General features: G+C 40.9%; 2 protein-coding genes across 2 annotated transcripts; both read right to left on the bottom strand.

The window, feature by feature from the left end:
* Positions 1-207: 207 nt before the first annotated feature.
* LOC120783925 (calcium homeostasis modulator protein 5) lies at positions 208-9,615 on the bottom strand. Its single transcript, XM_040117333.1, is given in 10 exon segments — positions 208-591; positions 3,759-4,015; positions 4,166-4,321; positions 5,460-5,659; positions 8,032-8,082; positions 8,701-8,785; positions 8,788-9,022; positions 9,025-9,078; positions 9,081-9,226; positions 9,612-9,615. Coding segments are annotated over 10 exon segments (1,572 nt in total).
* Positions 9,216-12,922, bottom strand: LOC120783690 (calcium homeostasis modulator protein 6-like). Its single transcript, XM_040116829.1, has 2 exons — positions 12,352-12,922; positions 9,216-11,107 (listed from the first exon to the last, which is right to left on the bottom strand). The coding sequence occupies exons 1-2, from the start codon at positions 12,910-12,912 to the stop codon at positions 10,676-10,678; spliced, it is 993 nt and encodes a 330-aa protein (XP_039972763.1). The 5' UTR covers positions 12,913-12,922; the 3' UTR covers positions 9,216-10,675.
* Positions 12,923-15,615: the final 2,693 nt, after the last annotated feature.

The raw sequence follows: 15,615 nt of genomic DNA on the forward strand, positions 1-15,615 counted from the left end.
GGTTGTATCACAGCAGTTTGGTAACAGTCACATTCTTTGGAGAAACATACTCCAGCCTAACACAGCTATTCCTCAGTCAAACTTGCACATATAGTATCCCATGCTAACAGTGATGAGTATCTAGCAGTCTCCCCACTGTTTTCCTGTGCCCTCAATTTCCTTATCTTATTCACCAATAAAATGAAAAGCAGATCACATCCTCCTCCTCTAGCTCATCTCTTTTCCATACTCGAAGTCAATGACAGGTCTCTTCTCTGGTGTGCTGTCCCTGTCTGTCCTGTCCATGTACCACTGCAGGGTGCTGTAATACTGCTCGCTCCTGGAAAAGGTGTAGTGTGCAGAGATCTCCTCCCATGCCTTATGGTTGGGGAAAGGAAATGGATGAGGGTCCTTATTCTCAAAGGTGCTCTGCAGGTTTCTCTTGGCCAGCTTGGTTTCATAGTTCACAGCAAAGGTGTCAAAATGCTCCTTCTCCACATAGCTTTCGAAAATGTGAGCTGCAGGTAGCTGACTTTGGGAGCAACAGTTTTTGTAGCAGGTACTCAGGAGGCCAACGATGGCAGAGATAATGATAATACAACAGCCCAGGATCTGCAGACATACAGGAACAATATAAACCGATGCTCACTAAACAAACACTATGGAATGACACTTGGCAATGCGTCTATTATATTTAAATAAATACAGATAATATATAATTCCATATTTAACATCCCCTACACTGATAAGGGTGTTTAAAGGCTGATGTTCATACTTTCACTGAAACTGCCCATAGGCGTTATTGTGCTATTGGTAATTATATTAAGACTTGACCATTTTTTAAATAGGTAATCCCAAAAACCACTAATCTTAAGTGTTTTTCCAGGACTGTTTTCTTTCTATGGTGTAGGGCAGTGGGATTTAAAAGATACATCCACAGACAATAATTTTACAAAATAATCTTAACTCAAGGTCCCCTCACTAGCATTTTGTCTGGAGCTTTTCACTATATCTGTGAGTTTGTAAAATCTGTGGGAAATCAACTCTCTGTATGCGGCAACTAGTGACTGAAAGGCAGCCCATTAAGACTACATGTTAACCAGCAGTCACTTCCAAATAATTTCCAAGCTGCTGATTTTATAACCATATGACATCGTCTGACAAAATTAGCATACACATAATTTAAAGACAACAGCTGTCCTTTGATTTCAGCTATATTTATTTGTAAAATTATCATTCAGAGGGAACGTTAAAAACTTATTCACGTCTCTGCCAGCCGCTGGGTGGTCAATTTAATGAGACACATAGGGAGGTAAGCCTGCGGAGGGAAAGCCCAGCCTTGCACTCGCGGGAGAAAATACTTGCAACTATCTTATACAGAAAGTAGCTAACATTTGTCCAAAAAGTTACTAGATTGTCTCAAAGTGCTTTGGTAAAGAAAAGTCACTAAAAATATGTTAAAAGTTGTTAAATCTAGTGAAAAAGGCGTTAAGTTGGCAACACTGCCTGTAAACACCCCCCAGATAATGCAATAGAAACTGTTTGCACCAACTGATTTTGAAAGAGCCAATGCTGGAAACTCCAACACTTAGTCATGTGGATTTGTGGTGATAAAGCATACTTATTTCCGCCATATGGATGGACCGGATGCTGTTACATGGCAAGATTAAAGCTTCCATATGAAGTTTTGGCGGTCCAGAAGGGACAAGCACCTGATGTCACACCTATAGTCACATTTGCAGGCAAAGTTTGGTTCTTTACCATCAAAATTTTACTCTGTTTGCGGTGTGGTGTATGAAAGGTCACTGTATACAAACCATCAACAGTCTTGTGTTCACGCCCATCAAATTGTATCATATATTTATCACAGTCTGCTATTCCCGTAAACATACCAGGGCCATTAGTTGTTTCATTCGAACAAAAACAGTCTTCAGTCTTTACAGGTGTCGCTTCCTGTCCATCAGGAACTGCTGTTGTCACATCCTCATGTTTGTCGAGTAAATTTAAATATGGCAAGTTTCTCAACCAAGAGCAGTCAAATTTGGGTCTAAACAGATGTACTGATAAAGCCATAACTCTATCTTCTCTTGACATCTGCTGATACAACAGCCATGATAGTGCATAAGATTGACACTTAGGAAGCAGCGGTTCTTGTACTGTCTCCATAATTGCAGGCCATGTGCCTGGTGGTGAAATTATCACCACACATGGGCAATTCATGTCCTTAACCGATCTTACGGAATGAATCAACTGTTGAAACCGCAAATTTCTACCTGCCCATGGGTCTGAAATTTGTAACACAGAGGAGTCAAATCCATATGCTTTCCACGTAGTTTCTCTGTTCTGTAATGCTCGATAGGATTCAGTCATGTCGTCTGGTGTCCGGTCAAGGTCAGTCCTCTGAGTTGTTACAGACGAGTTTACATCAGTGTTGTCCACTATTGGTTCCCGAATTCCAGATCTCTTACTACTACTGTTCAAGCTAACCTCTATTCGCAACATAGGCTTTTGAGTCCCATTAACAAATTCCTCAGGTGCCAAAAGTGCCATAACAGGCGTCTGTGTCCTGTTTACGAGTTCAGTCAATGTTTTATTTGTGGCTGCCCCTGTCCCAACTTTACTTGTAGAATTTCCCAAAATAACAGACGTTTGAGTTGCCACCACTATTTATCCCCTTCTGAGTCGTAACTAAAGTAACAACCAGAGTTTTCATCTTGAGACTCTTACTCACTTCTGGAACTAAAGTAGTATGTATCACCTGTTTGCTATATATCCCCTTTGTAGTTGGTGTGGTGAGTTGCTTCTGAACTTTTCTAACAAATGTGGATACTTGAACAGGAATAAAACTTATTAACACAAGTGTCACTTTGCGAGTTACATATCCCTCTATCCAATAGTTTCAAAATGATACAAATTTTAAGTGTGGTTCATAATAAGTACATGTATATTCCCCTTGATCTTCCCATATAGCATTTCTCAAGACAAGCAAGCAATCACCCTCTATTTTCATCCACTTCATGTCATTGTACAATACATACTTCCTTCGATCATGAGGCACAATGTCGACATCAGGTCCTATTAACACTATGTCTTCATTGTGACTATTTTTCCACTTAGGAGGATTATTGCCTCCAACGTTCCATTTACCACATTGATATGGAAGATGAGTCACACTGCCTAAATTTACCCTAATCACAGAGTTCGAAGAAGTTGGTGTCGGTGAAGTCATCCGAAGTGCAACTGTTAAGAGCGATGCATTTGTACTTTCAGTAAACTTCAGAACTGGAGGGAGAGGTTTCTGTTCCTTTTTCCCAGTTTCCGGCCGGAACGTTGACATTGTAGTTGTTAATTCTCCTACCTCTTTAACAACTTGAAGTTGTGTGGTCTTACTTGCATTTATTACTACTAAAGTCACTATCCTAGTTCTAAACCCTGTCTCTGACCCCTCACTCTGAACTTGTGAATCATAATAAGAACACCTATAATCACCTTGATCCTCTCGCTGAAGCCCTCGTACATAAAGGCTACAGTCACCTTCAATCTTTATTCTCCTCTGATCATTAATTAACACATACTTCCCTACTGGTGATGCTCCCAACAGATCAAGAACCTTGCCATGGTTATCTTCCCACTGAACTCTGAATTTCCCTTCGCCAGTAATCTCTCTTGTACAATGACATGGGAGCTGAACTGACTTTCCCAAAGGCACTTCAACCCTAGTTCTCGTAATGTCTTGGTATGACCCTTTTCCGAACTGGCCTTGGACTCCTTCGTCTGACTGAATCCCTGGATTCCCCTGAAGCGGTCTCACAGCCCTCTGGTGTCTTTGATGCATCATGCCCCACAGAAATGGGTTCTGCTGTTTCTGGGACATATTGGAAATCAATGTCATCAAATTTTCTTTCCTGTTCATTGACTGCAAAGTCATCCCTGGCATCATCAGAAGTGTACTCAAGGTCATCACCATTGTCCCCAAAATGGACAATCTCCACCTCAGGCCCTTCAGCCTGGAGGTCTTCATGGACCTCTGCTCCTTCTGCATGTCGTTCCACATTTTCTTCCGGCTTTCTTAAGCCTTCAATATTTCTGCTTTGTTAGCACGGCGCCTCTTCTCTAGGCGCTTTGACACAATGCAATAAATTATACCACGTCGGAGATCCTTTAACCTGGACCGCAGTTCCAGTACTGTGAACAACTTCAAACGGTCCTTCATGTCGTTCGTTAAACCACTTCCTTCTAAACACCTTCACGAACACGTTGTCTCCAGGTTGTGTTCCTCTTTTGCTCATCAAGCCTCTCTTGCACTTCTTCCTAGGTTGCCTCGACCTCTTCCTCTCCATATCTGTGGTTGACCAAATACAGGTTGTGGGCAGGAAGCAATGGGAGCAACAGATGACGGCTGGGCTGGTTGAAACTGGATCTGATCCGGCGGCAGTTGTGGTGATGGTTGATTTAGTGGAGGTTGATTCTGAATAACCAAAGCCTGCTTCTTTTCTTTCTTCTTATTATCCACCAGCTGTATTTGATTAAGTTCTCTGAGAGTCTCCTGGTCCTGTTCTTTCTGGTCATGCTCCTTCTTCCGATATAGCTCCACTTGATGTGCTATATGATCCGTGTAGACACCCTTTGCCATGCTTCCAACACCAACCACCTCTGCAATTTGCTCCTCACTGGTACGGGCAACCCCTTCTGTATTTTCACTCGCAAAATTGATTGCTCCATCTGATTCAAATCCAGGTCATTTCCTGTGACATTTCTCCATACTTGATGGGCCCTTGACACATAAGCCCTTGGATTCTCTTCCTGTCCGAGTGGTTCAATAAGGATATTATCAGGATGTACATTTGTTGGAAATGTATCTCTCAGTGCTCTCCAAATACGACCTCTATTTGCAGCAAACAACCTGGATCATTCACAGAAGTTCCCACATATCGATTTAGTCCTGCTTTCTGTAAAATCTCTTCCATACCTTGGACTCCAATGAGGTTAGCCAAAAGTCTCTTAATATCTCCTATGGCACACTTGTGTTCCCACCATAATCTCTTCTAACTTTTAAATCCAAGGATGCACTCCATCTTGAAGAGTAGGTAACTTCTCAAGTATGTCTGACATATCTGTATTCTGCCAGGGTTTATACTCCAGATTCTGTCCTCGAATAACCACTGGACACATCTTATCTGGTGACTTTCCCCTTCTTGGGCGTAATGAATATTTCATAGTGTCTGACTTTTTAAAGTCTTTCTTCCGTAATTCTTTCTTAGCTATCTGCAATTCCTGTAATTGATTCTCCAGTGCTTCCCGATTTTCTAGACTGGTAGAATTGTTTATGTCAATAAGACATTGATCGATATGTTCCTCAACCTCTCTTAAGGTCTGCCATCTGTCTTCTCCATATCTGGTACTGGATGCCCTTGGGAAAAACCCTGTTAAAAACGATGGACCCTTGCTCTCCGAGTCTCCATCACTGTTTCCATTCTCACTTTCATTGGAGCTGTCATCTCCTCGGTCCTTTTTCCTCCGTGTTTTGACTCCTCTTCTCTCAGCTTTAGCAGGTATCCGTCTGACTGCTGGGTCATATCCACCCATATTTTCATCCAAATCACTCTGATCATCATTTCCAATTTCCATCATCTTGATCCTTATTCCCCCCTTAGTTTCCAAACGAGCCGTTTTCTTTTTACTTTTGGTGTTTGGATACATCTTTATGGTTGTTTCCGCTCTTCCTGTTTCTATTATTCGCTCATTCTCATCTGTAATGTGATAGTTACCCTCCTGACTAATCACTGGAAGTTGGGGATAAATCTCCTCAAACTTCACCTCCTTCTCATAAGGTGAGGGTTTCTTTATTGGGGCCGTATGTGAGAGTGGTGTATTAGTTTCTGCCATTCATTTTTCTATTTCCTTTTCATTCTTCTCTATTTCTTCTGCGCCTTTCTCCCTCTTATCTTTTGTGGCTTCCAATAATTTCTGTCCCTCATTTTCAAATAACTGGAGAATGCCAAGCTCTTGTTTGACTTTTTTCTTTGCGTTTTTATCCCTTCTTACCTTTCTTCTGATCCGCCTTATATGTGGATATAAGCACCTGCATTGTTTTAATTACATCTGGGTTGAGTGTCCCTTCCACTTGCCAAGGTTGGTCGATTTCAAGCCAACGCTTATGCCACTTTTCTGACATTTTTTCTACACCTTTAATAAGGGGATTACTCTTCCCTAGGCGCTAAATGAGTGATTGCTTTCGAAGTATTAGGGTCCTTTGTAATATGTGGGGGCATTGTAATAGCGTCCTTTATAGTCCCTTATTATAAATCAAATCAAATTTTTTAAAGTTTATTTAGGTTATTCCTCTCTTCAGTTTCCTATTTAAAGTAATTATAAACCACTATATTGCCACAATCAGTAACAAAAAGTGAAATAAATTTGCCAACTTCAGAGCATCAAAAGTCTTATTTTAATTTATTTCATTCTAATAATATCTTAAATCTCCAAGTTATTCTACTTTAAATAGACTCACATGTCTTTAAAGACTGTCCATTTACTCTAAGCTCCAGTTCGTCAGTTTTTTCTTTTTTTTCCCCCCAGTCTCTAACCAAGAGGGAAGGGAGGGTGCAGCGCTCTCCCACTCACTCTCCCTCTCTCTCTCTCTCTCTCTCTCACACACACAGAGAGACAAAGAGTAAAAACAGAGAAAAACTACACGCTCATCAATCAATTAATCGATCCCTCATCAAAACCAAAATACGTGTTTTAGTATTGGTAATTTTATCAGAAGGTTATCTTTCCCTTCCTATCTTATTTCTTGCACATTCTTGTGCACACAAAACATCCTCACTGTTCTCCCTACTTTTTTCACAATAAAAATGTTCTTCTCAAGGGCTCATATATGTAATTGTAACAATTTTAGTCCCCTTAAAGACTCATAGGTCATTAGTTTCAAACGTCCTTTCAAAGAGGCTCATGATTTTTATCAAAACTTCCCCCTGAAAGAGGCTTATATATATTTAACATTAAAAAGCAAACATATCTTGCCTTATGAATCAATAAACCACTTATTCTCAACCACAACCTATGTGTGACTGTCGCACATGAACCTTCCACAAGAAGTCACACGCAGCTGAAACACCACTGACACACCACGCAGCAGACACACACACACACACAGATCAATCATTGAGCAAACAAAGACACAGAGCAGATTACACCAAACAGAAGCTCACAACGAACTCAATCATCATCCCAAATTTCTCAAAGTTAACTCATTCATACTTTTCCGTACTAAATGCGCATTTTTGCCGCTCACGTTTCTCTTTTTTCCCAACTTTATGCTACCTTAATGAGATGCAGACATTTCAATGAGAGGCTGCTTCAGACATTGTTCGTCAACAAATGTTCGAGTGGGAGCTTACAATTGAGTTTTCTAATTCTGCACCTCCAGTTCTTAGAACTGACCTGAGACATCCCCTAGTGACATCCCAGGTTTTATGGCCCGTCTAACACCGCCTTCCTAAGGGGTTCATCCGAATCTGCGGCTTAACCTCTATATTTCCTCTTTTTTCCTTTACATTACCTCTTTTACCATGTTACTTTTACTTTATTTAATTTCTCCTAATTCCTCCGGACCCGGAGTTATGTTTCTAATTTCCAGTAAAATTCCACTATTCTTTAAAAGCCAACTTTCACGCAGCGGATAGTACGCATGTCTTACCGTTAAGGAAGATAAGGGCCCTGTCTTCATTAATCTCGCATGGCGTTTATTTAGCACACTTTACCTCTACTAATTAGGCTATTCTACCGTTTCCTACTTTAACTTCTTATTGTCTTTTTATGTCTTTCCTTCTTTAACTTCTTATTTTCTTTACGTCTCTACTACACTACTCCCCCCTTTTTCGTCACCCTAGCAGCGCAACAAAACGAAAATTAGAACGGAGCACCGAACCAAACATAAACACATCATGAGAGGCACACACAAACGATTCTTTGCAGTGTGACCAACCAGCAAATACAACAGCCTCAACGAACAAAAACCAGCACCCAAGGAACGTGAGGAATGCTCACCTTAACTGCCAGCGTGGAGCGGGAGTCGGAGCGCTGATGCTAGTGAAGATGCTGCAGGCACAACACGACCAAGTTCGTGACGCCAAAATTCTTGTAGTTTATTAGATGGTGTTGATGATGTGAAGAGGATGAAGGAGACTCCGCTGACACGCGTCTTGATTGCATATAAAGGTTTATTACAAAGAAGTACAGCGTCAAGTCAAGCATTTGCAGATCTTCTTGTGAGAGGGTGTGAAGGATGAACCACTCTGAAAATCAGTCTTGACCGCCGACTCGTAAATAAGGCAGCTGTTTTCCTAAAAACTGTCACTAACGTATGGTTTCATTCACAAAACATAAACTTTCTTATCCAAACTGTGAGGCACCCTCTGAGGACATTTGACCTAGGGCCTCTATATAAACATAGCTCTGCATATATAAACATACACCCCACTAAATATAATATTATTAATGAGAATGTAATAATTGAAGCAGTGCATATTGAGCAGGATCATGGGGCCAGTATGTGGTTTGCAGTTACAGATCAAGACTGCAGCACTAGGGGCAGAAATACCTGCAGAAAGCAAAAGGAGGAGGGAGGAGAGATGCGAGAAAGCACAAAACTAGGGGAGAGAGAAGTCAAGTTACTAACAAGCATTGATGGGATATTAGTGTATATGGACTGGATACAGTTTGGACCACTCACAGGGCACTCAGGCCAGCTCCTCCCGACACTTCAAGGTCTCGTTTTTACAGAACAGATCCACCACCAGGTATCAATGAGACCACTGATGGCACAATAATAAAAGGTCCCATTGAGCAGGGCCACAGAGAGCCACATTATAGGAGCCACACAAGCACCAGTGAAGATGCTAATGAACACCCTGAGGCAGTCGAAGCAGTTCCCCCATGGGCAAAGCTTCATAGGATTGAGGCAGCAGCCAGTATAGAACTTCCACAAACGGGTGCTGAAGAACAGACCAAAAACCATTAGCACTGCAGCAAAGGAAGGAAAGTCAGCCCAGCAGGGGAAGTCAGCCCATATGCGAAGTTCTTGTTGTGGTTGCAGTGGGGCACTGAAAGGAGACCATGGAGAAGACTTGCTTCCCGCCTATAGTCAGGAGAGCCATGAAACTGTAGCCAATGGTGGCTTTCTGGTTCATGACGAAATGCAGGACAGTCTGGAAGTCATCCACAGTGTCAGTGGGGACCTGCTCTACAAGAAATTAACCCCAAGTGAAAGACAACAACAAGGAGTGAAAAGTGAAAAAGCTGAGTGTCTTTAAAGCCTGCAGTCATTCCCTAGTCATTGTTTCACAGCTGTAGACAAAACACAACTGCCAAGCCTGCCTCAAACCCGCCCTTCGGCTGATTCTCTTCAGGCTCTTCCTTCAGACAGTAAGATGCTCCCTCGCACCCACTACCTCTTTATTCACCAAATGTACTCTTCTCCAAAGGAGAGTCCCTGCTGTGCTGCCACTAAAAGGAAAGGTAAAGCCCCAGTGGTAAAAAGTTACATCCTCATGCCCCTTCCCTTTTTTGTTCACATTTACATGCCTCTTTATATGTTTGTCTTTCCTGCTCTGACAGTTTTGAGGTACTCATGAGGAAAAATACTGCTGGTCTGGTTTGATCACCAGTCTGTTGACAGTGATGTAATCTGGAATGCAGTGTGAAACAGAAAACAATAAAACACCAAAGGAACTGAAATAGTGTCATCCTTCCTGTTTCTGTTCACTTTTATGAGAAGCAGTCGTTTCTTTACATGAAATAAGTATGGCAACTTGATTTTTTTCTCTTGTCAGCAGCACTTGCATTCAACAATGATGAAATCTACTATTTTTAATGATGAAACGTGCAAAGAGGAAAGGCATACATACAATAAATCATGCAGAAAGAGAGCTTTCATTCATTCTATTGAAATGTTTCCATAGAGAACAGACCATTGTTGCAGAGACAGAGAGAGGCAGTCAGAGTGGAGTGGGGAGCTGATCACATCCTCTTGATGATTTTTCTGTTCTCCATTCCCACAAGAGTGACTACTCAGACTACAACACTCTGAGGGCATTATACAGTAAGTCATGAAACATCCTCTGCACACAAGAAACATCATTATCTGTTGGCACTAACACAATCACTACAGTTACCAGTTTGCTTTTTTGAATGAACAATGAAAATGTACAGGGTGTCACATGTTTAAAAGAACTACATTCTTTTCATCACTGTTGCTCATATGCTGAATGTTTGCATGTATGTATGCAGTCGACCAGCAGTGCACAGGAAGTGGTAAGCTCTTGCAACCAATGTATGAAGGTGACACATTTCCTGTTTAAGCCTACATAGACATGGTATTTGGTGTTCATTTGGTGTTCATTTGATAGTTCAGCCTGAACAATCAAGGAGCAATTGTACAGCTACGCTAGATTGTCTACTTAATAATTAGGCAAATACAATTTCCTATGAGAGAAATATATGAGGTGACTCTTTAGACAGTCTTCACCCATACAAAGCACAAGTCTTTCATCTCTCAATGCCCCTTGGCTCTTTTGATAGATTCCTGTGCCAAACCTGCATTGTGTGCAATTCACTGATGATCTCAGTACAACTCATATATCAGCAGACTGGTCTAACCCTAACCCAATCCTTTGAAGCTGAAACAAAATCCTCACAGTGCCATTCTGCCATCATCTACAAAATTAAGAACAACAGGGTTGTGATCAGCCTCGCCTGTCTTGACCGAAGCCATCCTCATCATCCTGTTGCCGGACTCCTGGTAGTTCTCCACATACCAGTGCAAGGTACTGTAGTACTGTTCTTTGGTGCTAAACTTGTAGAGGGAGGAAATCTTCTCCCAGTCCTTGTTGGAAGGGGTCGTGATGGTTTCAGGTGGTGTCTGGTTGAAGAAACTCTTAAGGTTCCTCTCAGCGAGCTCTTTGGCGTGTTTAGCGGTGTATGAATCAATCAGGTTACTCTCCTCCTGAGCATATGCCTTCCAGAACTTGAGCTGCAGGTAGCTGATGGGGGAGGTGCACCGAGCCAGACATATCAGCAGCAGGTTCGACAACATGGTGGCGGCGATGAGCAGCCAACCCATAATCTGTGGTCACCATTAACACACAGTATCGGTTTATATTTCAGGTATAGGAGATGAAAAATAATTTTAAAGACCTAGATATATTTGTCACAAATTAAAATGTGAGATGAGATGAAAATTAAATATATAGATAAAATAACAAGAGAACAAAGTTTTATGCTACTTTGCACATTAATGGCTACAACTGAAAACAAACTGTCGGGATTTCAATACTGAAGGAGTGTAAGGATAAGTCAGCATGCTAATGCTAAGTGTCTCCCTGACTACAGTAAGTGTTTGAAACATAACTTTTATACACAAAAATAAAGGGGGCAGATTTTGAAGGTAAACATGTTCAACATTCAGAAAACGTTTAAAAAACACGAGAAACATGTCAAATCAATAGAATGAATGAACCTGAAAACTGAAAGTTGCACACAGAAAAAAACCTTCACACACTAAATCCAAACTCACATTACAAAAGAACAGATATGAAACTCTTCATATCTGCCATGCACATCATCATAATATTGTATTGGAGATGTTGTTTCTTTTTTTTCAACATAGATTTTTCTCTGATTGACCTTTGAAAGTTTTGGTGAGTGCAAATTTCAATTTTCACATTTGCAAGGTCTCGCATTTCTTATACAAGCTCTCAGTAGTTACATTCACATTCATGGCCTCTCAAAATGTCACATTATTTTGCTTAACATTTGCTTAATGCTGCTGGTTTAGTTGAGTGGAATCTGCCCCATCATATCACTATATTACTTATACTGCATAATAAAATGTTAAAAACTCACAAATTTTTCATGGATAGTACACAGATGATGCTGTCCACTCTTTACATAACTTTTGTAATTTTATATTTTATATACTGTGTAATTTTTCTCTCTCATCATTCACCCACTGGCACCTATAAAGCCAAGGAAGAAAGTTTTTGTGAGGCAAGTTTTTTCCTTTGATCCATGTAGGTAGGTAGGCTGGACTTCCACCTCATGCTGGCCTTTGACTGTCTTGACTTTGAGGCTATAATAAATGGCTACACAACTGTCTGACAGATTATTATATATATTACAGTATAATATTCTCATTATTATACCCACATCAAACCTTACAACTCTGCTAAGACATATTCATCAGAGGGCTGAAGCATTTTCAACCACTTAACTTTAATCACATTTAATTACATAAAATAAAATTGCCCTTGTTGGAAAAGTAGTATTTATGGAGAAGCGGCAGAGTAGCACAGTCACATCAATACTGACCTGAGACTGAGCTCTCAGGGTGAGCAGAACATCCTCTCTGTCAGCCTGTGGTACACTGCTGTCTCTCCCACAGGGGAACCTGAGCAGCTCCTTCACACACTGGGCCTGTGAGTCCTTATCTCCACACAGATGCTTGTTGTAAGCGCTCACATTGGTCCCGGTCATCAAACACTCGTAGTAGTTCCCGTTGAGCAAAGCTACAGCAATCCAGCTGGAAGGCGCCACCAGCGCCATGGTGCTGATTTGGAAGAGGACCATCCCGTTGGCAGTCAGCCGTCTCCAGCGGCACAGCTTGGCCCTGTGCTGACACAGACCCGTCAACACCTTCCACGTCTTCATACTCAGGATGTAACCCAGCAGCAATAGAGCCAGAGCAGGTACCAACAGGAACACCATACCGTACAAGAAGTTCATCTCATTGCAGGGACACCTAAACATCGTTGAGGAGAAGATCTGTTCCCCTCCTGCTGTTAACAGGGCCACCAGCCCGAAACCAAGGTTGGTCTGTTTGTTGACAATGTTGAGAACCGTCTTAAACTTATCCATGTCTGACTGCTGCATGACAGAGTGTTTATTTTCAAACGGTCACATTTTCACTTCCACTTCTTTCCATCTCTCGTCATCACCACTCAGTTCCCCCTTTAAACCACCAACGGCACCCACAGGTGTCAGTCTGCTCACTATGGTCTATTTATGGGTGTAGAGCTACACCTGCTGCATAGCCCAAAGTCTCCCATATATATATATATAGGTGGAGTTTTAGCCATTTTTAACTCAAGCCTAATAATTAACCCTAAACTTAAACTCAGTTATAACTTTGAATGCCTGGTTCTTAGTCTTACAAATCCATCATGGAAAACTTTAAAGCCTATTCTATTTGTTATAGTGTACCATGCTACTGGCCCATAGTCTGATTTTTTATCTGAATTTTCAGAGTTTTAACAAGTTAAGTCCTTAGTAGAGATAAAGTAGTTATGGTAGGTGATTTTGATATTCATGTGGATGTTGATGATAGCCTTAGCACTGCGTTTATCAGATTATTAGACTCAATTGGCTTTGCTCAGAGTGTAAATAAACCCACTCACTGTTTTAATCGCACCCTCAACCTCGTTCTGACTTATGGCATCAAAATTGAACATTTAATAGTCTTACCACAGTATCCTCTTTTATTAGACCATTATTTAATAACTTTTGAATTCCTGTTACTCGACTACACACTCTTAGGCAAAAATTTATTTTCTAGATGTCTATCTGATAGTGCTGTAGCTAAATGTAAGGAACCGATTCCATCAGCATTTAATTCACTGCCATGTTTCAAATATAACAGGACTCCTATGCTAACTTTAGTCCCTCCCAAATTGATCATTTTGTTGATAGTGCTGCAGACTCAATGAGAATGACACTTGACTCTATTGCCCCTCTAAAAAAGAAGATAATTAAACAAAGGAGGTTAGCTCCATGATTTAACTCCCAAACCCACATATTAAAGCAAACTACGCAAAAACTTGAAAGGATATGGTGTTCTACCAAACTGGAAGAATCCCACTTACCCTGGCATGATTGTCTTAAAACATATAGGAAGGCCCTCTGTAATGCCAGAACAGCCTATTACTATTAGGTTTCTTTTCAGTTCTGTAGCCAGGCTGACAGAGAGTCATAGCTACATTGATCTATGTATTCCCATAGCTCCCAGTATTGACAATTTCATGAGCTTCTTCAATGATAAAATTCTAACTATTAGAGACAAAATTCACCACCTCCTGTCCTCAACCAGCCCTGATTTATCTTCAAACACAGGTACCTTAGAAACAGCTGTAAAATCTGATATATACTTAGACAGTTTTTCTCCCATCGACTTTCGCCAACTGACTTCAACAATATCTTCATCTAAACCATCCACTTGCACCACTTTACAAGATATAATCAATATGTCTTTATTAAAAGGCTATGTACCGCAGTCCTTTAAAACAGCTGTAATTAAACTTCTTCTTAAAAAGCCTACTCTTGATCCATATGTCTTAGTCAACTATACAGCCATATCTAACCTTCCCTTTCTCTCTAAGATCCTTGAGAAAGCTGTTGCCAACCAGTTGTGTGACTTTTAACATGATAACATGTAAAGGATTTTCAGTCAGGATCTAGAGTGCATCATAGCACAAAGACAGCACTGGTGAAAGTTACAAATGTCTCTGTACTTGTCTTTTTAGATCTTAGTCCTGCATTTGATACCATTGACCATCATATCCTATTACAGAGACTGGAACATTTAATTGGCTTTAAAGGAACAGCTCTAAGCTGGTTTAAATCCTATTTATCAAATTAACTTCAGTTTGTGCACATTAATGATGAATCCTCCATATACCCAAAAGAAACACTCCATAAACCTCCATTGCTATGCTGATGATACCCAATTGTATATGTCCAATTAAGCCCAATTAAACCAATCAGTTAGCTAAACTTCAGTCATGCCTTAAGGACATAAAGCCGTGGATGACTGGCAATTTTTTGCTGTTAAACTCAGACAAAACTGAAGTTATTGTACTTGTCCCCCAACACCTCAGAAACACATTATCTGATGATAAAGTTACTCTGGATGGCTTTGCCCTGGCCTCCAGCACCACTGTTACGAACTTGGAGTTCTCTTTGATCAGGATATGTCCTTTAACTCCCATATAAAACAAACTTGAAGGTCTGCCTTTTTTCACCTACATAACATTGCAAAAATCAGGCACATCCTTTCTCAAAAAGATGCAGAATAACTAGTCCATGTTTTTGTTACCTCTAGGCTGGATTATTGTAATTCCTTATTATCAGGCTGTCCCAACAAATCTTTAAATACTCTCCAGCTGAACCAGAATGCTGCAGTGCGTGTCCTGACAGGAATTAGGAAAAGAAATCACATTTCTCTTGTGTTAACTTCTCTGCATTGGCTCCCTGTAAAATTCAGAATATAATTTAAAATTCTCCTCCTCACTTAAAAAGCCATTAATGGTGAGGCACCATCATATCTTGAGGCACTTATAGTACCCTATTACCCCACTAGAACACTGCGCTCCCAGAATGCAGGCTTACTTGTGATTCCTAGAGTCTCCAAAGGTAGAATGGGAGGCAGAGCCTTCAATTATCAGTGGAACCATCTTCCAATTTTGGGTCCGGGAGGCACACACCCTCTCCGCATTTAAGAGTAGGCTTAAAACCTTCCTTTTTGATAAAGCTTACAGCTAGCGCTGGCTCAGGCTTGTCTTTAACCATCCCCTAGTTATG

This window comes from Xiphias gladius, chromosome 22, assembly GCF_016859285.1.
Source record: "Xiphias gladius isolate SHS-SW01 ecotype Sanya breed wild chromosome 22, ASM1685928v1, whole genome shotgun sequence".
Classification (NCBI taxonomy): Eukaryota; Metazoa; Chordata; class Actinopteri; order Istiophoriformes; family Xiphiidae; genus Xiphias; species Xiphias gladius.